Raw genomic sequence first — 22,395 nt, forward strand, 5'->3', positions numbered from 1 at the left:
TCCAGCTGCCTAAGACTGAACTTTCAGGGACACATACATGGCAATGGAACGCTACTAAAGTGTCTTAGAAAACTATATAATATGTGGTGTTTTTCTCTGGCAGCAGCATAGATGGGACGAGGGCAGTCATTAACCTGTATGGATTTTTAGGTCTTCTTTGACAGTGCAACTACCACCCGGCCTATATTTCCCATGCTGTTTACATGTAATGATTGACATTACCATACAAGATTCCTTTAAAGCCAGACTTATTGGTATTTCCAATGCTTGTTTCATAAAAGCTAGTATTTGACTGGGCAAAACTCTTACTCCTGCCACTGTTTGCATGTTGAGTTATTAGCCTGTGTGTGCTTAGCACATATTTCCATCTGAAAAGCCTTTGGGGCTGAGTTAGAGTTTGTCAGACGGGTTACTTTGTCACAAACGTGACGGGTATTCCTTCCGCTGTATTAGGAATCATAATGATGCGGAACGGATATCAGTCACATTGGTGAGAGAGTAACCTCGTCTGCTGAACTCTAAATCAGACCCTTTGATTACTCAACCCAAATAACAGTGAGAGTCAAGTGATAGATGGGGTAGTACTTGGCCCTGTTAGCTAAACCCATGGCCAGGGACATCAGTAGTAAAATGTTTCAGCCCCCATTGTTGGGCCCAGTAGCTCCTGCGTGCCCTGTGGCCCTCTGAAACGGGTCCTAACATATTCCATATATTTAGTATTTTTGGTGACTTTGTCCCTTTTGATATTAAACTAAGACATTTTTTTTTGTTTTCTGTTTACAGCAAGAAGGTGCTCCATACCTGAATGACAGAAAAGAAAGATCCGTAATTGTATTTCATGTTTGAGAATCAGACACAATAGCCATAATTGTAACTCCTATGTGAGATTCAGGCACAAGATCCATAATTGTACTTCATGTATCAGAATCAGCCACAAGATCTGTAATTGTACTTCATGAGTGAGAATCTGGAACAGAATCCTTAATTGTACTTCATGTATGAGAATCAGCCACAAGATTCGTCATTGTACATCATGTATGAGAATCAGCTACAGGATCCGTAATTGTACTTCATGTGTGAGAATTAGCCACAAGATCCATAATTGTACATCATGTATGAGAATCAACTACAAGATCTGTAAGTGTACTTCATGTATGAGAATCAACTACAACATCTGTAATTGTACTTCATGTATGAGAATCAGAAACAAGATCTGTAATTGTACTTCATGTATGAGAATCAACTACAAGATCTGTAATTGTGCTTCATGTATGAGAATCGGCTACAAGATCCAAAATTGTACTTCATGTATGAGAATCAGCCACAAGATTTGTAATTGTACTTCATGTATGAGAATCAACTACAAGATCCGTAATTGTACCTCATGTATGAGAATCAGACACAAGAGTTTGGTGGATGAAGGGAGGATTTACTTTTCCTCAGAATGAGAGTGATAGACATGTATGTTTAAGTGCCAGTTACTGATGGTGACAAATAAATTTGTTTTTATGCCCTTCTGCCTCACCAGCATGATGTGTATGTAAATTTGAAGGTATGGCTCCCCGCCTGTGAAGTGGCAAGTTACTACAGGATCTTAGTGGTTCATCTTTGTAAAAAGGAGGTTCCTGGATCCTGATAACCAAGTGGAGGTGGTTGCAAATATGGTGAGAGTAATGTCAGTGGGTCTCCATTTTTTTGCCATAAAATGAGCAATGTGGCCTGAGTTCCATGGTTTCAAAATGGTTGATATTCAGAGTGATGCGCTGAACAGGAAGGGATATTGATTTCTAGGGCGTGTAATTTACACATGATGTAAGAGTTAATGAAATAAAAGAACTGTTTGTGTACAACGCGGGGTGATGTCATCTCTTAGAAGCAAGATGACCTCAATAGTACTACATGAAAAAAATAATTCAGTTGGTGATTTGCATACCTCTTCAATGATTGGTCGAAATAACTTTAACTTCAGTAGGCTACTCTTCCCCTACTAAACCACGCCCCCATATGCGCCCAACTTCATAACACTAAGTACGAAAACACCTTCTATTTGAACAGATACAGACACTCGCAACTTGAAGCAGGAAATGTGATTTATGTCAATAGAGGAGCTACAATTATTGTACAGAAATTGTAAAGGTGATGTTGCTACACAGGCATTTTGTACATCCTCAGAACATGATATTATGCATGAAAATCACATTTCCATCTGTGAGGCAAGAAGAGCGCCCGGCGCGTACAGGAATATTAATGTTTGCGTATTGGAGGAGCTGTATAGCATGCGACCTTTGACCTTGGTATAAGTACTCTGCACATTTTTTATTAATAGTATGTGCATGTTACATTCTCAAGGTAGTGAAAGAGTGCTTTTCAACAGTTACCAGAAGTCTTTTACAATGATCAATGTAAGGTTACCATGTCACTCCATATCACAAGGATACATCCATTGCAGTTCTAGGTGGTAATATACTACATTCATGCATTGCTGGACTTGTAACCTTAGGTTTAGGTGAAATGAACCCAATGGAGGATCATCTCTGAACAATTTGTAAGAGGAAATCCGTATTAAAAGGTAACTGACTGTGTAACATGGAGTCATGCTGGATCACTACTGCACAACAGGAACTGGCGTGTCTGGAAAGCCAATGAAAATGCTACATTCTGTGGTCCCAACAATCAAGTATATGGGGAGCAGCTTGTTGGGCACAGAGGACTTTAGAGCCAGTCTAATATGTGGGTCTGATATTCCCTTATGACGGAAGGCTGAAACAAAAAACAAAGTGTACCTATAGTCTCCCTCCATCCCAATTGGGCAAGACACTGCTCCATTCCAGTGACCCAATCCCAAAAAAGTCTTAATGTGGGATTCTATAGAAAGATCAAAAACTCTCAACTACAGTGCTACATTTGAATGTTCCATTTATTTAAAAGCTTTGCTATATCTTACAAAATCAAGTCATTTAAAACAAAATAAAGGGCAGTACTCAAGTCTACCACATTGGCATGGAGTGCCCTCTACCTCAGACCAAAGCATTGAACATTGCCAAAGAATCACTGTTCACAGATTTGGGGAAAATGCCTGAGGGTGATTGTGACTAAACCACTTGGGTATAAGTGGTTATCACCAGTGGACACATATTCCAAGCCACCTCAGGGGTCTAGTCCCCACCCTGTCTGTTGAGGTAGCCAGTATGCGAATTGGCTGGACAAAGCTAAAATGATCAAGAGCAGGGTTGGGAATGCTCACTTCCTAAGGAAACCTTGCTGGAGCGTGCAATCTAATCAACTGCAATAATTACTTTAAAATCAGTTCTTGGTTTTAAAATGAACTTGAAGAATGAAAATGTTTCTCGTAAAATTGTCAAGTTTACCTTTGAATAGATTAACATGTGCAGATTGGCTCTTGGCCAAGCTAAGGTGTTAACTAGAGTAAGTGGCCAGATCCTAGACCTCAAAGCAGTACCTTGTGTGGTTACCAGACCTAAAGGTCATTCAGAGCATAACCACCTAAGGCATGAACTTAGCCCCCATGATTGTTCCTCCAATAATGATGTTGATTTAAAAATTGCAGCAGGCTTTAAGTCTTGAGAGTGGGACTGCCACCTTAATATAATGGCTTCCACATGGCATAAATTCAGGCATGCACCATCATCTACCCGTCCACCATCACCTGCCATTGCTGTATCTTACTTTGGTTGGTTCAGTCACTGTTTAAGCCAAATTTGCAGATGGCAAATCAAAGGACTATGAAGATATCACTTGATTAGCCAAGAAAACGGGGCAACCCCTTGAAGCATGACTTTCTATGAGCTGCTGAGCACTTCAGAAAGCCCTGCTTCAGTGTTCAGAGGTTTCAATAACTATAGACATAGTGTACTTGCAAATTACTCTTTATTACTGGTTTAATATGCACTGTTTCTATACCTTCTCTATCAAAACCTTATAAAAGCTGCATTTGATTTGAAACCTGAGCATATTTTACAAAAAATGACTTTGATTACATTAATCCACAAGTAGATTCAAACCAAGGAAAGAATGTAGTCACGCTATGAAAATATATCATCTTTGTAGCTCTTAAAACATAGCAGAATTCCTCTTTCTGGGGGAGTAAGGGTATGTTTTTGAGATCTATAAATATTTGCATAAATACTTGAATTATATACAGCCGTCTTCAAGCAATCACCATATAATGAATGTTGAAAAATTGTCCATCCTGCTAAGTGGGTAGGTGGGGGGACTTGAATGGGGGTAGAGGTTATGTTGATCATTCACGCTCAGGGCACAGGGCAGGGCTGGATGGGTGTCATACAATCTTAGTAACAGTGCCAGCCCTGCTGTTAAGCAACCTCAAGATTTTATGCAGGAGAAACTTGACTGGAAGACACAGAAGAAGCCTCTGTCTTGGAGGTGGCAGCAGAGGTGGTCTCATCCTCACCAAAGGGATTTTTCCCACAGCAGAGAGTAGTGATCATGCAATTTCGGAACTGGGAGGAGAGAAAAAATCACAAAGATGACAATCATTACTCATTATCACAGTCAACACTCCCTTGCCTTTTCTGCGAATGGTCTGCCGAAAACATCAATTCATTTTACTTAATGTTTTCTGGAATCAAAAACTACCCAACATTTTCAAGAACATGAATGATAAATCCATGTAGGGTTGTCCAAGGTGGTCTGTAGGGCTGGCTCCATGACACATTTTCCAGGTTCTCATTTAGATCACCTTTATGTATCTATAACTTATCCATATATCCCATAAGTCTGCCGTGGATCCCAGCCTCGAGGACCAACATTGGACGCCCCTGAGCCTTTTAACTGGACAACCCCTATTTGTGTCTTTCATATATGTTTTATCATTATTATTATCCTTCATAGTATATTCTACTAAACAGAACACCTTCACGGTGCACGAAGTTAAAGTGTGTGTTCATTCACCTCCCCTCTGTTGTAATGTTTTTGTATTGGTTCTAGTGAAGAACACAAATTCCACAAGAAAGGTAGTGACATACATTAGTTAATATAGTTTGCTCTAAATTAGGCAGCACGTTGGGAGTTTCCTCACTCAGCGGGGCATCAAACCAAGTGACAACTTTCACCCAAGTAACTTGAGTTGAAACCTTGAAACTGGAGCTTTAAGGAGAAACATATGTAAGCTGACAGTTGAAGTATAATAACACTAATTAAAATAAATGTTTAGTATCCTAAATTCTAATTAACTAATTTATAGATAAATTCTCCCCAGGTTTGCAGGGAGGCAAGTGGTTCACCACAAACTACTCATATGCAGTAGCATCCAGTGTACTACCTGTAAGAGGAAGAACCCCTATCAGACAGTGATAATCAAGGAATTTACAGCATGGATTGTGTTTAGGAGGCGAACATGTAATACCACTGTTATTGTTATGGTTTTGTCTATTAACATGCAAAGACACAGAAAAAATGAAAATAAATAATATTTTAAATCTATCTATACACACACACACATATATATATATATATATATATATATATATATATATATATATATATATATATATATATATATATCTCTACCATAACATTGACTACAAGAGCAGTGTGTTTACTCTCTAGAGTCACCAAGAAAGGTAGACATTGTTTAGAGTAAGCAACTACAGTGAAACCATATGTTCTTCTGTCTCTCATACCATCTCTCCTCTTCCCCTCTGTATCTTTGTCCCTGTCTTGTGTATAGTGTCTGTTCAAGAACATAAATTCCCTGCTCTCATTTCAAGTATACAACAAGCTAACAACTGTTGCATCTTCAACCTGGAAATTATCTGCTGCTTCTGTGAGTCTGTTACCTCCTCTCTCAATAAGGGAAGCTACCTATCTGCAAATCTCAACTCTTCTCCAAGACACTACCCACTCCTCACTATTCACTCTACAGATGGGGAGGTCTGGTTCCCCATGCCCAGGACTTTAATGGTAATACCGCCTATTTGCCATACTTCTCTTTGACGTCCTCTCTGATTTAGCTTCTGCACCACCAGCCACAACCAACCCGTTATATATAGTATACCTTTGATGCATCGTACCCAGTGCACTGAATAACCTGCAGGTGGCTGGAACTAGTAACCATGAAAGGAGATGGACTAATGGCAAAGGGTGCCAAAGGCCTCCATTTCATCAAGTACTGCCTCACCCGCTGTGTTCATGATCATGCCTGCTGGGCGGTGGAGGGGCGAGACCCACACAAAGAGAAAGGAGTTTACCCACTGTCCACCAGCATGTCCAACTCCTAATGCCTTTATTCTAATAGTAACTTGTCTAGTTAAAGTCTCTTGGAACAGACTGCATTATTCATACTATGCTGGTACAAGATTTTATGTTGTTATGTTATGTGTATCCCACAAGGTATCCTTGCACTGAGCAGGTGTGTGTGCCCAGCCGTGTCTAGGGTAGGTTAATTAATTGAAAAGCAAGGTCTTCAGCTTCTTGCATAATTCAAAAATAGAGAAGGAAGCTCTGCGGTGGAGTTGGAGGTTGTTCCACGCTTTAGGAGTGATGTAAGAGAATATCCATCCTCCTGAACTGGTTCTGTGTGTGCGTGGGTTGGGATGTAATAACCCTATGTCAATCAAGAGGGCTTCAAATTATATTAGCAGCCTTTCCATCTCTTGATGTTGTACAGAATATTCTATCTTGAGTGTAGTCCCATCCAGGTTGACTAGGACATGAGCAGAACAGCATTCCTTAGACTCAGAGTAGGTTCAGGGAATGGAATTTCTCTAGTAGGCGGAGCAAATAACACTGGGACATAGAGAGGAGCCATGTTGGGTCACACAATTAATTAATGGACACATTGGCACAATCCTTACCTGTTTGTTCAATAGAATGTAGATGACTGGGTTGTAGATAGAAGAGCTCTTGGCAAAGAAAGCGGGGATTGTCATGAAGACAGGTCCAAAGTCTGTACCCTGGTTGCAGAAGATGTAGAAAGCCACGCTGGCGTAGGGCACCCAACAAATCAGGAAACCCACTACCATGATGATGACCATGCGGGTGACCTCTCTTTCTGCCTTCTGGGTGGTTGCAGACTCCTGTTGCTGAGCTGCAGCCTGGAGAAGAAGGAGAACATGTAATTAGGACAAGTGGTGGCGTATGGGGCAAGTGAGGGTGAATCACAAGGGCTACTGGGAGAATCTAAGTACCAACCTCCTTGACAGTGCAGAGCAGGCGCCCATAGCAGAAGGAAATGATGATAAGTGGGATAAGGAAGTGGACAACGAACATATAGATGACAAAGGACTCATTGTTGACCTCAGGCTTCAAGGTGTAGTAGTCCACTCCACATGAGCACTGCATACCTTCAGGGATGTACCTGTGGATGGAGAGACAATGTAATTGTCAGTGGATAGTAAAAGAGAGCCGTTCAGTCTCCAAGGGGGAAGATTTAATTAGTAACCAACGAATGACACGTAGTCTTCCTTGGCTCCACCTACTCAAGGTTGGTTCTGCTTCTTGTATCAAATGGACAGTTGGGTAATGGTTTAGATTAATGGCATTTTGAAACATGTTCTGATTTCAGGGTCCTGAAATAGAGCAATTTACACACAGGGAAGTGCCTGAGTGTTGGACAGATGCTACAGACCGCCAAGTCCAAATCCATCCGGATGCTCAAGGTGTTGCCCAGTTGTGTAGAATTTCCTAAAACCGTTACAGACACTCTGTTCACTGGGGAAACCAAATTCTAGATTCAGTTTGCTGTTATCGTGTTCTCTGGACCTTTTCTACCCCCAGGTGTCTTCTTTTACCACTAGAATGAACGTCTTTAGAGTGGATAACAATTTTGTTTAGGTTTCCCGACTGTACTTGTTTGATCGGTCATTTTAATAATTTCTCTCTGTTAACGATAAGACCATTAGAGTAGGATCAAGACCGCCTATTCAAAAAATGTGTGCATGGATTCAAGATCAAGGGAAAGGCTCTAATAATTAATTATACAAGTTCTATCAAGTTCCAGCCATTGAACCAATAGCCTGACCACCCATTAGAACCTGGAGTCCAAGACCCACCTGGACCATCCAAAGAGGGGAGGAGCGGCACATGCTAGAGCCATGATCCAAGTGAACATCACACCCATAATGGCATGGTTTTCTCCAAATCTGAAGTTGCTCATGGGCTTGCAGACAACCACGTATCGTTCAATTGCCAAGACCACCAGGGACCAGAGACCAATTTCACCTGTCAGTGAAAAAAAAGAGAAAAAAGGTTACATTTTTGAAGAAGTGAAGTCGCAGAGCGACGCAGTGAGATGTAAACTTCACTGTGTCAGTTCTGTTTGGCTTTTCGCCCGGGGGGGGCCTACCTTGCATACATTACACATGGCGCAGGTATAATGTGACTCAAGGCTTTACAGACTGACACATTGGGTCCAGTGCATCAGTTTGTAAATATGAAGCAGTGTAAAGCACTGATTAGTGTTACCACTACTTTAAAAAATAATGGAACAGTGGTGCAAAGGCCTTGTAAGTGAGGCCCCCAATCGATTATACGGTGGCAGTAAATCTGCCTGGAGTATCTGTATAGTAGAATTCGAATGTATCACTAGGGACTTCATTACAGTCCCAAAAATGAGTAAATCTAGGTCAAATACTGACGTAGTTATAGGAACAGTATATAAATATCATGGACAAAACACAGCCCTACAAAAATACCTTGACCTAAATATCAAATACCAAAATATCCTGAGGAAAGTACGTGTAGGTAGGTTTTCCTTTTACTATACTGAACCCCACATGCACCTACCTTGACACTCATATCCCGGGATGCAGAGTTAAGAATAGTAAAAATATACTTACCTATATATACTTACCATCAGGTTCATTTGATTGTTGAGATTCTGACCACGTTATTTTTGTAGGGCGATATTCCGGTTCTCGATATTCTGACATACAACTATATTATTGCACCTGGAATTTCTGATTTTTTTTAGGAATTTAGATCTACATAATCTCTTTCAAAACCGTAACATAGTCCCATATGTTCTCACTTTCTGTAAGGATGTCGTTAGGCTTAAAATACGTGGTTTTCTAGCCTGCATGCCATATTACGTGCCATACATGGGTTTTTGTTAGCTTAGATCCTAAGAAATGCATTACCAATGACCTTGAGCACTGCAAACTTTGCTGCCCAAAACAGGGAGCAGCACGTTTTGGCCACGCCCGGTGGGTAAAGGACTTCCGTAGCTTGCCTATGCCCTCAACAATGATAGTCACTGCCCCACTTCCGGGCAACTTGGCAACAGGAGGTGGTCAAAACGCGCAGGTCTTCTCGAGGTATAAAGTCTTGGGAATTCATGCCCAGGTTTGCAAAGATTTTATGTTGCTTTTGCATCTCATTTTTGATGCAGACCTAAAGCAAAGCCATTTGCGCTATTTACAAGCAGCACACTGTGCTGGCTCGTGTTATTTTGTGTCAGGGAGTCGCTCCATGGAGGGTGCATGGTCATTCCTGTGTACCCACCCCGGGTTTTGACACCAGGCCATATTTACAAGGGCTTGATACTGACCTTAACACAGACACCTTTGCACAAGGATTTCTGCATTGACGCTAGGCAGCTAAAGCATGCCAGCGCATGGAGAGAGCAGAACTGCCCTGTTCTTTGGAAATATGGCGCACTTCTGCTCATGCTCATTCACGCAACACAGTGCAGCATCTTTACTTGATGCGCTGTGTTGCATGAACTCGCTGACAATAGGTCCCTCAATCTTTTTGTCTCCTGCCCTGTATGTATTCAGCCATCTTCCTTCCTCATTTTAAGAATACAGAGCCTTTAATAAAACGCTCCCAAATAAAATGGACGCTGTGCAAATTTAGGCCAATACTCAAGGCGCTACAGTGACAGAACATTATTCTGCTCAACGTTGCGCATTCATAACAGTATGCTTGTGAGGGCCTCGTTCGCGGGCTGACCTTACCTATCAGTGCTGCTCCACAGCACAGCTGACCAAGTGAATCACCCAGTTTTGGTTGCTAGTTTGATTCTTGCCAGACCAGTAATATTCCGACATCTCAAGTCATCCCCAGTTGTGAATCATTCTTCTAATCCATTTTTCTCTACCTCCTGTTACTTTGCTCACCCTCTATTAAACGCCGAACTACAAGGCCCAGAATGCAAAGAAAAAAAGCAAGATTGAATGCTTTACTCACAACTGCCATGCAACAACCTGAAATCTCGCCAGTTTACAGAGTCAACACTGACAGTTAAATATAACCTGAGCTACAGTGTGCCCCCTGAATATCGAAACCACAATATCAGTGAGACAATATCAAGGACAGAATATCGAAACGAAAATATCAACAGTTAAATCTACATTTTCTACACCTCATTCCACATGTATGTGCCTATGTGGTACATATATCTTCGAGATACATAGATGTGGAGTTAGGAACGGTAAATCTATACTTCCTTATATGCAGTTACCTTTCAATATTTTGTCCCTTGATATTCTGTACCCAATATTCTTGTACCACAATATACATTCATATAAAATATTAGAAATCATTTATCTTTTACAGTAGAAAGGATAAAAGAAATAGCCATAAACCCTTGATTTCAAAGGGTCAGTTCGACACAGAGGACTGATGGTGTTAAACAGAATATTTCCAGGTCTTGCAAGAGGTCCTAGACTTCATTCAGATGCTGTTGCCAGCATTTCTCTTCATACCACAAACACTTACCACCAAGAGTAGCGAAGAAGCCCTCAACGCTGCAACCCACCACCCCGAAGACGAAGTAGCCATTCATTGAGGAGTACATGGTCACGGGGAACCCTCCGAAGACCATGAAGTGGTTGGCGAATGCCAGGTTCAGAAGGATATAGTTCAGGGGGGTTCGCAGCTTCTTGTGTTGGATGGTGACATACAGAGTCAGGAAGTTGACGGGGAAGCCCAGCAGAATCAACAAGAACATGTAGGCTGCCAGTGCAGAGTATTTCCATGGGTCGGCCAGGTAATACTGGGGGTACTCAAAGGGACTCCGCACTACTCCAGTCTTGTTGGAGAAGGGGACATAGAAATTTGGACCCTCTGTTCCATTCATGGTTGCAGCGACTCAGACAAAAGTCTTCCCTCTAAAATTGTCCCTTGGCTGGTTGTTCCTCCAGTTCTGGCTCCAAGCCTCGTTCTTGGCCCTGCGCGCAAGCTGGCTACTACTGAGCAGCAGCCTCTACTGTCTTTATAGCGTGCCACCTTGAGTAAGCTTTCCAGGCCAGTGTCAGCACTAACGTATTTAGGGCACAGGTAATCACAGTAATCCAACTAAGGTTGCAAGTGTTAATTGGCTTCGGTTAAGGGTATTAAGGCTACACCTGCCTGCGCGCAGGAAAAGCCAGCTCCAGGGCATTTTATACGTACCAATGTGAGAACTGCAGAGCACATCTGCAAAACAGAGAGAGCCAATAAAAGGAACCCAGAAGGGCTGTGGTCGTTCCAACAAGCCTGGTCTCTATCCTTGCCAAAAGGCACCATTTGACTCAGTTTTCTGATCTTGACCAATGCGTATTATATAATGTATATTTTGTTAGGTATGAAAAACGTACCATACAAGGAAATATAGGGATAGGACAATTAAAATTGATATTCATATTTTATGATCTTTTTCCCCATTCAAAATAGACTGAATTGATTATATATTTAGTCATTCAGACTTCAGGCATTGTCACCATTGTATGTATTTATTTTATTTAATGACTTTCTGCAGCGCTTTTTCATCAAGAAAGTACTCCAAACTTTACACAAAACATAGGGCCAGATGTAGCAAGGGTTTTGCGAGTCGCAAACGGCGAAAAACGCCGTTTGCGACTCGCAAAAGCCACTTTGCTATGTTGAAATGCATTTTGCCAGTCGAATCGCAAATAGGAAGGGGTGTTCCCTTCCTATTTGCGATTCGCAATGGTATGCAATTCCATTTGTGACCGCGTATGCGGTCGCAAATGGAGTCGCAGTTACCATCCACTTGCAGTGGATGGTAACCCATTCGCAAACGGGAAGGGGTCCCCAGGGGACCCCTTCCCCTTTGTGAATGGACCCCAAAACATTTTTTCAGGGCAGGGAGTGGTCTCCCTGCCCTGAAAAAACCGAAACAAAAGGTTTCGGATTTTTTGAAATGCAGCTCGTTTTCCCTTAGGGAAAACGGGCTACATTTAAAAAAAACTGCTTTATTTAAAAGCAGGTCGCTAACATGGAGGCCTGCTGACTACAGCAGGCCTCCATGTTAGCGAGTGCCTATACTCGCAATGGGGTCGCAAACTGCGACCCACCTCATAAATATTTATGAGGTGGGTCTTTGCGACCCCATTGCGACTCGCAGATGGTGTCTGAGACACCTTTCTGCATAGCAAATTGCGACTTGCAATTTGCGAGTCGCACGGACTCGCAAATTGCAAGTCGCAATTTGCTTTCTTCCTGCATCTGGCCCATAGAGTCTCCAAGGCGCTATGTTTTAGTTATCAACTCATCCATTGCAAAGGCACCGTTCTCTTTTCTATATCTATCCTACCTCATAGTAACCAGTTTGGGACGTTCGCACCACAGACGCTGCTTACAGTAAATGTTAGCACAACGCACTGCTTCCGGGTTGGCTTTCCCATTATGCTCCTTGAATACTATCACTTTAATTTTAATATTTCAGCTGAGGGTAGGAATCTATTACAGAAGCCAGAACCGAGACAAAGTATGGTATATTTAGCTTTGCAAGACCGAAACATGTCTCAGGCCTGACTTAGAGAAAGATTGTATGGAAGGATACACCAAAAACGAATGGGTCCTCCTCCCACACATCTGGCGACCTAGCTGCCTTATTTGTACCTGCATTCATGCCAGACATTCCGCCAGTTGAGACTTTTCCTACTCTGCTATGGGTTATCCAAGGTGTAGTGCTAACAATGCCAGAAATCTGCTCAGCCTAGTTTAGCTGATCCGCCGCCATTTCTGACAAATTAAATCAACGAAAGCCCACAATGGAAGTCATGGCAGACTTTCTCCAATAAGGAGCAAAAGTGTCCTTGGCATGCTGGGAAACACCCTCTGCCATGTTAGTGAGGCTGGGCATGGGGTTACTGACTATGTATCCTAACTTTGGAGGTACATCTTGAGTACCCCCGTTCATGGCAGACATGGCATCATACGGCCCTGGCAATGGTAGAAGTCTTCCAGAAGTTTGGTTCACCTGTGTTGTGGAGACATCCACTTTGGTGGAGCAACTCTTGGCAACGTATGTAAAATGAGAAAAGGACAGCATGGTGAAGGACATCCACCCGCCACACATGCTGTTACCAGAAAGGTGCAATCAATAAAAAACTCAGGTTAATACCAGCCCCAAAGTGCGACCAATCACCAAGGATGGTAGCAAAACCACACATCACTGTCTTGCTATGCACCACTGCACTAAAAAGGGCTTTTATCTGTTTGCACAGACAGCAAATGGGCTACCTGCCAGACCTGCCCAACTCATGCCACAAAAGCTACCCCCATCCAGCAATATTTCTTCATTCGTACTGGTGAGGTTTGTAAGTCTGTGTTCTATCGTTATCTCTTTTCACATCATCCAAACAAAGCTGCAGCACCAAAAATATGATAATAGCACACCTGTATTCGTCATACACAACATGAAAACTTTAGCTACACTTTAAGCACCCAACTCCTCCCATGGAGTAGCGTGCTATCATCTGAATACGTGTTTCAGTGACTTCCAGGGGATTGAAGTGTGAAGGAGCATTTTCATCCTTCGCATGAATTAATGCCCTTCGAAGTTGATGAATCTTTGGACCCAGCATAGGGTGTGGTAGAACCACAAACACAATTTCAATACAAACTAAAGGAAGTTACACTCCATGACCAATGTGGCAATGGAAGGAAAACTCCAGCTGCGAACAAAGCTAGGGGATTTACAAACTTAAGCTCATAGTCATATAGACAATTCGCAAGATCAAGTTATAAAGATGCATAATCACCAGGTGTTGCCAAAGACGACAAAATAAGTTAAAGCAAACAAAACTAAGCACTTAAGAAGGACAATACATATAATCAAAAGAAATGTCTGTGATACAGAAATTAAGCGCTGCTCTGGATTATGAATCATCAATCAATTCAATTTAGCAGAGTCATAATTTAGCTGGGCACAGAGAAACCCTTCAGTCGGCCAAATCAGGGAAATACATGTGTGGGTCAGAACACATGTGGGCAAAAGCCAAAAAGCAGAAGAAAGGCAGAAAATAATTTGGAAAAAAGATAATCTTGGACTGAAGGGTACTAGCTAAGACGGGCAAAAAATAGGTAAAGAGGGAAAACGTCAGCATGACAGAAGCTCGATCAAGAGTCTTATTAAGGGGATTGGAAGAAAGGTTTCTAAGTCTGAAAGGGTCATTTCAAAGGGGCAAAGGCAGAAAAGAAGATACCTTTTCAAGGGCCACAGCATATGAGTAATTAGGTGAAAGGGGTTTAGCAATGCATCTTCAGGCATTTGGATCTGTCAGGAACCTGAAAAGCACCTGACCAAAGTCCAACTGGTCATAGGTATATCAAGGTTCATAAAGCGTTCTGATTCGCCAAGGAAATCAGTCCTATTTATGATGAATGGGTGTCATCCAATAGATATCGATCACACAACTCCAAGTTGCAACATCAACCTCAATTCATAAGACTATCATGGGAACATCTTCCATCCATGTAGCTCCACACAATGTTGAAACATTTATACAATTTGTTAGTCCATCTGTTCAGGATGTTCTAATTTCAAGGGCACAATTCCTCTCTGTGTCCAAACAATAGGGCCTATTATCAAAAGCTAGCCTTCTCATGGGAACGAAGTCTGAAAGAAAATTCAGGTTGAGAAATGAATCAGAATTTCATGCACATTCACGAAATACAAGCTTAAGAGGCCTCACTTAGGTTAACGCAAAAGAATTACAACAAAACATTTGATGAATACATTTTAATAAACACGTGTAGTATGTAAACTTATAAACTCAGCATTAATAATACTTCATGAATATGGGTAAGACATTTCATTTTAACAGGGAATAATTTGTTAATGCATTTCATTATATAAAGCAGAGAAGTACATTTCTCTCATTTTTGCATGCACTTTTAAATTATTAATCATTAGAAATTCAATATTGTTTAAATACTTTTTATTAGTCTATAGTCTGAATTACATTATGATATCAATCTAATCCTTCCAACATGTGATTTAATTAAAAATACGGAATACCCTGACCCCATAGGCTTAGTGGTGGGGTACCGCAGGGATCCCAAAAATAATTTAAAAACATTTTTGGCAAGAAAATTGCGAATCTCTGCAATTCTGTTTTTAAAAAAGTAAGCGTAGTCTCCCTTGCTTGTTTTTTATTTCAGCCCTGGGTGAGCCACGTCCCAGGGAAAATCTTAATTAGTATTTTAGGGGGGTCATGCCCCCACATCATGGCTGATTTTGGCCCCAGGGACCGCCACCTGCCAGGCCAAAGAAAATTAAAGGGGAAGAGGAACCACGCCGCCCCCTTCTCCAGGCCCTTTTCAGCCTCGGGGACCACCAACTCCCCGGGGACAGGCTGATTTTCTCAAGAGGGGATGACACGCGCCCCTTTCACCTCCCACCCCCAGGCCGTTTTCAGCACCAGGGACCACCACCTCACTGGGGCCAAGCAATGCAAATACAAACGATGGGGGATGCACGCCCCGCTCCTGGAGCCATTAATGGCACTGGGGACCGCCTCCCCCAGGGCCAGGTTCCTATGCCCCATAGATGTTTGCTTCCACTTGGTGGGAGCTTTGACAGCTCCAGCCAAGCAAGCACAAACAGTAAGTCCACTCCCAGGAGGTGGAGCAGGAAAACTGCTCCTGCCCAGTGGGAGCGCACTTTTCATCTGTTTTCCTTCCTGCTGTTCAGGGGACAGCTGAAAAAATTGCTCCCGCATGTAGGGAGCAGTGTTTTTTGCTGCTCCCTTTGGTTGGGTGTCTACAGGGTGCTGATTGCAAGGCCATGCCTGGCACAGGGTTAGGTGCCTACGGTGGGGGGTAGCTGCAGGGCCTGGCCAGCCATGCGGAGTGGGGATTGGATTAATGTAAGGTAATTAAATATTACTTAATGTTAAAAACCCTAGAAATTCACCGACAAAAACAAAGGTTGCAGGGACATTACAGTTGGGAAATAGAATTTTAAAAAACTTAGAGATTCACTAAAAAAACAAAGGTTGGAGGGGCATTATAGTTAGGTACAGATTTTAAATGCACAAAACCATGGATATTCAACAGTTATAATTATACTTACCTCAAGAAACTATAACTCATGCCCCAAGGTAACCCTAACATGCACCCTCGGCATGCGCTGCTACTTACCCCACTTATTACATCAGTAATGACATCTTCAATGACATAGTTTATAATATAACTGCAACATTTGCAATAAAATGATTGGTGAGAAAACTGTGCATGGTTGGGACGCGATTTATAGTTACCCCAATATTTTTGACACAATATTCTGTCCACACAATATTTTCGTTCTCCGTATTCTGTCAGTGATTCCGAAAGACACAAAAAACATAGGTTGGTATTAACTAGCCTGTTTCACAATGAGAAGTACCACTTGGAGCTGTGTGAGCACAGTGATAGGGGCGTATGTAAGTTTGATGACACCATCAACACAATGCTTTATAAATACGGCGTTAAATTATTTGAGATCATTCGCTCAACGCGACACTGCTTATTTTCATACAATGGTGCGATACACTTATATGTACTCCAATTTGTAAAGCACCATTGCCACTAAATGATTTAAACGTGATGAACATTGGTGCTTTCCACAAGGGAGGAAAGCGTAGAAACGGGTTCAGTGAAGATGCGTAAATATTGGGTGATGTAAAGTGTAAAGGATCACTACCTTTGCCAGCTTCAGATCTGTCCCCTATCCGCAATGCACAACTGAAAGTCAGTTTGCAGAGATCACTTAATATTTAAGGCACAAGCGGGCTTAGTGCTGATGATTAGGAAAACAAGAAAGTGATTAGTGGATTGCTTGAATTATTTTCAGCCACTGGTAATTACTCAGGGCTACATCTGAGTCCATCATTTTTTCCTCACCATCAGAGACTTTTTAAGGCATGGGCAAAGTGGGCTCTGGCCCCAGGCCCCAGCCTTTGAGAGGGCCCCCCTGATAAAACCAGCCCCGTCTTTCAGAGAGTCGCGCCCTGATGACCTTGAATTATTCTTACAAATATTGTTTTAAATACCGTTTTCCTTAAATGTATTTTTAACATGGGTGAGTACAGAAAAATGTTGTATTTATGTTTCATGCAACACCAATAAAAAAGTTTGTTAGGATCACAACAGGACCTCACATATTAGAAGTGGAAGGCTGTAACAAAGAATATTTGCAGAAATATTAGAACTATCCCCGAATATTAGATATAAACACATTTAGAATTTGGACGAGTGTGCCTGTGCGCTAAGATGGCCCTGGCCTAAGAGGGCATGAAAGAGCTGAAATAAGATCACTAATTAAAAGCTGTTCCGAACAGGGGTCCCCCAAATACGTTTGGCCCAGGGCCTCCAAAATCCTTCAGATGTCTCTGCCCACCATGCTACCTTAAACAGGAACAGCCATAAACAAAACAGCCTTGGTCCTCCTCCAATAGGAACAGTCCAGCACAAACTGGCAGGCGAGGTCCTCTCTGAACTGGAACACAAGCAATCCAAGACCGGTTGTGACGTATATGGGCCTCCTCATAAGGATTCAGCTTGGTTCCAGTGGCTTAGTGAGCATAGGATCCACACTTGGGTCTTTACGTATTAGATGAGAGAGGAAGCAGGCTTAGCAATAGTGCCTTATATATCGTGGGAAGAAACTATGCACCAATATGCAGTGCATCATTATTAATCCAGTAACCAATATGCTTTCTTCCAGGTCGCTAGTGCCAAAGTCACCCTAGATCGGTTGTGCCTGTTTGCGCTGGGGCTAGTGGCGCGCCCCATGTTTCCAGAAGAGTGTGCACTGAGGATGCCCACGGCTTGCACAATCATCAAGCAATATGAATGGGCTCATGGCAGGCCATGGTGGCAGCCTGTGCTCACTTGCTGTGTTACTTCTGATGTCAACATTTGGCAGTTTCGCTCACCACCTGTATGGCCGGGTTACAAAAAAGTTCAATTTACATGCACAAATGACTTGATTTGCACAAGGTATCCACAAAAGGGGAATTTGCACTTGTAATTCCATTTGCTCAAGCATATAATTGCTCATATTCTGTATGAGTAACTCCTTCTCCAGGGAAGGGGAATGGAGGATCACTCAAGACCTTGTGAGTGGTCACAAACCTTTTTCTGACTCATTCCCAACCTTGTAACGAGATTTATTCCTAAACATGGCAGAAGCCAACCCTTTACAAAGGTGGAGAGACAAACTAAATGCCCCCAAAAGTGCTGAGCGTAGAGTAAGGCATTACTCAACAGAGAAAAAAAAATCCCATAGGAAAAAATGAAAATGAGGAAGGCCTTTTCCTATGTCCTGGTGTATACTGTGTACAAACAGGCATGTAGAAGTGCCTGCACATGGTCATAATTCATAATTTATAAATGTTTTTCCAAGCCTACACCTGAATACCCACAACGTTTGCTGGTTTGGAGAGCACACGCGGGCTGTAGCTCAGTGGCAGCCCTGCACACTACACCAAGGGTGTGCAGAACTCTTGGCCAGATATACAAAGGGTTCACAAGTCCTCTGATTCAGTAAAGCACAGGGCTTAGAATGCTAAAACCCATGTTTAAATGTACTAGGCCTATTTAATGATTTGGAAAAGGTTTTCCAAGTCGTTAAATGGGTCTAGGAATCCATTTGGTAGGGGTGTATTTAGGGCGTCCCTTTCATATACTGATTCCTTAAGGTTTGTATTAGTGGTTTGTAACTGAAATCCGGTGGTAAAACATAAATATTTTACAGACTACACAAAGGCCTTCCCCTTTGTGAATGTTGACAAATATTTTTGGGAGTCGGTAGTAGTCCATGGGACAACGGCTCGTTCCCAAAAAAAAAAAAAAAAGTTTACGAAATTAAAATTATTTTGAAATGAATCCTGTTTCTTTACCAAAAAACAGGCCACGTTGAAAAAATATTGCTTTATTTAAGAGCAATCATAGACCTAGTGTCCTGATCTCAGAAGGCCACCATTCCTGTCTTGGCAGTGAATTGCAGTGGGTTGCAATTTGTGACCTACCTAATTAATATTCATGAGGTAGGTCGAATGGCAAAACAGTATGATTCAGTATTGTATGAACAGACATATCAGTACATAGGCTGGATCACAAAATATCAATGTATTCAGTAAAAGTCATTAAGCGAATTGAGACCACTTTAACCAAAAGCATTGCACGAACAGCTGGCCATAGGTGCTTTTCGAACCAGTCATTGAAGGGACTCCCATCTAGGCAATATGGCTGTCTCCTCGTCAGCGGCACCCACGTGTATACTTGTTTACCCGGATGGCCATTCAAGCTTTGCTTAAACCATGAACTGGTGGCTCCAAGCAGCCCCCTAGGATTTGGGTGAATTTACAAGGCAATTCTTTAGTCCCAGACCTGATATCTGTAAAACGAGGAGATGTTAGGACCAGTGGCGTCATTTCACTAGTTCAGAGAGATGTGGGGGGAAGTGACTTCACCAGGCCTTTGAAAGCGATGACATCAGAGGAAGTCATACCGCACATCATTTGACCCAGATGATAGGCCAGTCTACGGTTTTCTGAAACAGTCTCTTGAAAACTCAAACAAACACACTGGCTTGCTACAAGTATAAAACGCTAAAGGCGCGCTATTTTTTTTAAAATAATGAGATTGGTTAAAACTGCAAGGGGGTCTAGCACAGCTGTTCTCCAGGGCTGCACGCAGCAGCCTACGAGCAACAGTTCCTTCTAGTTATCCCCAAAGGAAAGTGTGTCATCAGCATTTGTATAGCGCACAGGAGTATTAATATAGCATCAAAGCACGTTTTTAATATTGGTGCCCTTTTTCGTCCAGTTCTTGGATTTCCATCCGCTGTCTGTGTACGTGTGAGGTTTCTGGTTATCTTTGCTGGTGTACTGGGTTGTAGTTAAACATTTTTAGGGAGTTATGGGGAGCCATGAACCTAACAGCTTTAAGGGCTCTTCTTACAAAACATCCCCAGGCTTGCTTTTATGTTGAAAGACACGAGCATGCATCCTCCCCCTAGAGTGCATCTCACAAGAGCGACCCCACCCCCCCAACCCAATGGCCTGCCCCACCCTGTGCATACATGCCACTGGCAGGCTTTTAGTTGCTTCTTGCGTGTCCTGACAGAGGGAATGGAGCCTGGACTGTCTCATCCTCCCTGTGAGGGGAGCGAGCGAAGCCGAGCAGGCGCTGCTAATCTACTCCCTGACAAGCCCTCTGCTCTCATGTCCACATTAACGTTAGCAAAGCCTGTGGATACACTCAGCAGAAATGCATCTAAGCTCCTTTGAGTGCTTGAAGCTGATTCACGGGCAGGCGGGTACTTGAGTGCTCACGATAAATGGATGTGTCTTTGCATTGCAGGTGCCCAGCCTGATGGGAATACCAGTTGACCAGTTACACATGGCTTCAAATGGATGTAATTGCGGCCCTCTGAACTTTCAGCTTTCTGCATTTACTGATCTGCTCCTGAGAAAATTAGTTACATGGAACTTGGAAATTACTATTGCTGTATAATGGTGTCTATGAGATAGATTGACAATGTTCTTTTCAAGAACAGAATTTGGCTTGTTCTTTTTGATGGGCATATGCAGAGCAATCTTTCTAAAAAAACGTATTTGAGGCAACCTAATCCCAAAGAAGCCATTTGTAACTGGACAATTGGATTTTCCACCAGGAAGCCTCCAATCATAGCCAGGGCACTGCTTCGAACTTCAGGGTCAGAACGCTGTATGCGACTGAGCCATTGAAGGAACTCCGTTGGGCAGCTACAGCTGCAAGAATATCCACAGCCCGAGGCAAAAAGACAATTTGTATGCTTGGGCACTCAATATTTCATAGCAACAAGGTCTCAATGTAGGCCATCTGTTGCAATCTGGCAGGTTCAAGTCTTTTTTTCGATGCAGGAATTATCCAGCACCCACTTTAAAGTCCCCAAAGATACAAGACCACAGGGCTACATTTCCTGAAAACAGCCTATTGTGGTAAAGACTTGCAAATGGTATGGGTACCCACTAGGCCTAAGTGTTCAAAAAGTCACAAAGTGGGAAATAGAGTTAGGGTCGACCTTTGAGGTTAGATTGCTATTTCTCCAGAACGATCATGGTTATACCAGTGGTTCTGGTGGTTCCAGGTGTGTCAATTCAGTCTATCAAACCATGCATAAGGGGACTATCCTGACATATTTAGATAGAGGAAGTCTTACTTTTCATAAAAACACAGATCTGGTGTTCCAAGAAGCATTAGTTTATGATATCCCTTATAAACAAACTCCCTCATGAAATTCCTCATTGGAACAAAATGTGTTGACTGGGCCGGAACATTTTTTGCATAAAAGTGACAAACAAAATAGTAAAAATATTTTTTCTACAATTAAGGATTGAAAGTGGAATTGTTTTGATGACCCCTGAAGCAAGACATTGAATAATTTTTCTACAATTTAATGGACTATGAAATGAAGGTGGCAATGAATATCATGGGACACCCTAAAGGTGAAAGAGCTACCATGTATTTCCTGGTGGTAATGGGTTGCTTTTCTAGGTGAGAAGAAGTATTGTGTGTGGGAATCATAACTTCTGGTGCCATCATAACATATTTAGAAATCTTGTGCAGGAGGGAAGGTTTTTCTAGGTTTTTGTTGACTGACAATGAAATTCAGATGTGTTCCAAAGAGGTTGAGTGGTTTCTTAAGAGTTGCAGTATTGTCGTATCATCCAGAGGCTAATAGTATGGCTGAAAGATTTAACAAGACTATCAAGAATGGCATAAAATCAGTAGAACTGGATTGGATTGGAAAAGAAAGCTTCAAAATCAGCTTGTGGCCTACTGTCTGTCTTTACTTACTACAAAAAGAAGTATGGTGTTTTAGTTGTTCAAAGGTTGCAAATCAAACCCAAAACCTGTCCCAGGTTGGAGAAAGTATGGGTAAAAATCTCGATGAGTGATAGTGGAGAGAGATTGAGATCACGAAACAGATCAAGAGGAAAAGGTGTTTTGATACAGCACAATTCTGTGAAAAAAGTTTGCTGTGTGTTTGCGATTTGGTTAGAAATAAGATACATGCTGAAGCAAAAGGATGGTCTAGGTTCAGAGAACCCAGGAAAGTTGTATTCAACAGTGTTTAAAAATGCTTATAAACGGAGTATAGTTTCTATAGACACCCAGAGAAAGAGAGTCTGTGAACAACAAGGCAGCAGA

General features: G+C 42.2%; 1 protein-coding gene across 1 annotated transcript; it reads right to left on the minus strand.

The window, feature by feature from the left end:
* Window positions 1–2,072: 2,072 nt before the first annotated feature.
* Window positions 2,073–11,184, minus strand: RHO (rhodopsin). The gene is made up of 5 exons (XM_069206315.1): window positions 10,702–11,184; window positions 8,034–8,202; window positions 7,174–7,339; window positions 6,837–7,076; window positions 2,073–4,481 (listed from the first exon to the last, which is right to left on the minus strand). Exons 1-5 carry the CDS (start codon window positions 11,060–11,062, stop codon window positions 4,353–4,355), a joined length of 1,065 nt encoding a protein of 354 aa, XP_069062416.1. The 5' UTR covers window positions 11,063–11,184; the 3' UTR covers window positions 2,073–4,352.
* Between the last annotated feature and the right edge of the window lie 11,211 nt (window positions 11,185–22,395).

The sequence above is a fragment of the Pleurodeles waltl genome, chromosome 9 (genome assembly GCF_031143425.1).
Source record: "Pleurodeles waltl isolate 20211129_DDA chromosome 9, aPleWal1.hap1.20221129, whole genome shotgun sequence".
Lineage (NCBI taxonomy): Eukaryota > Metazoa > Chordata > Amphibia > Caudata > Salamandridae > Pleurodeles > Pleurodeles waltl.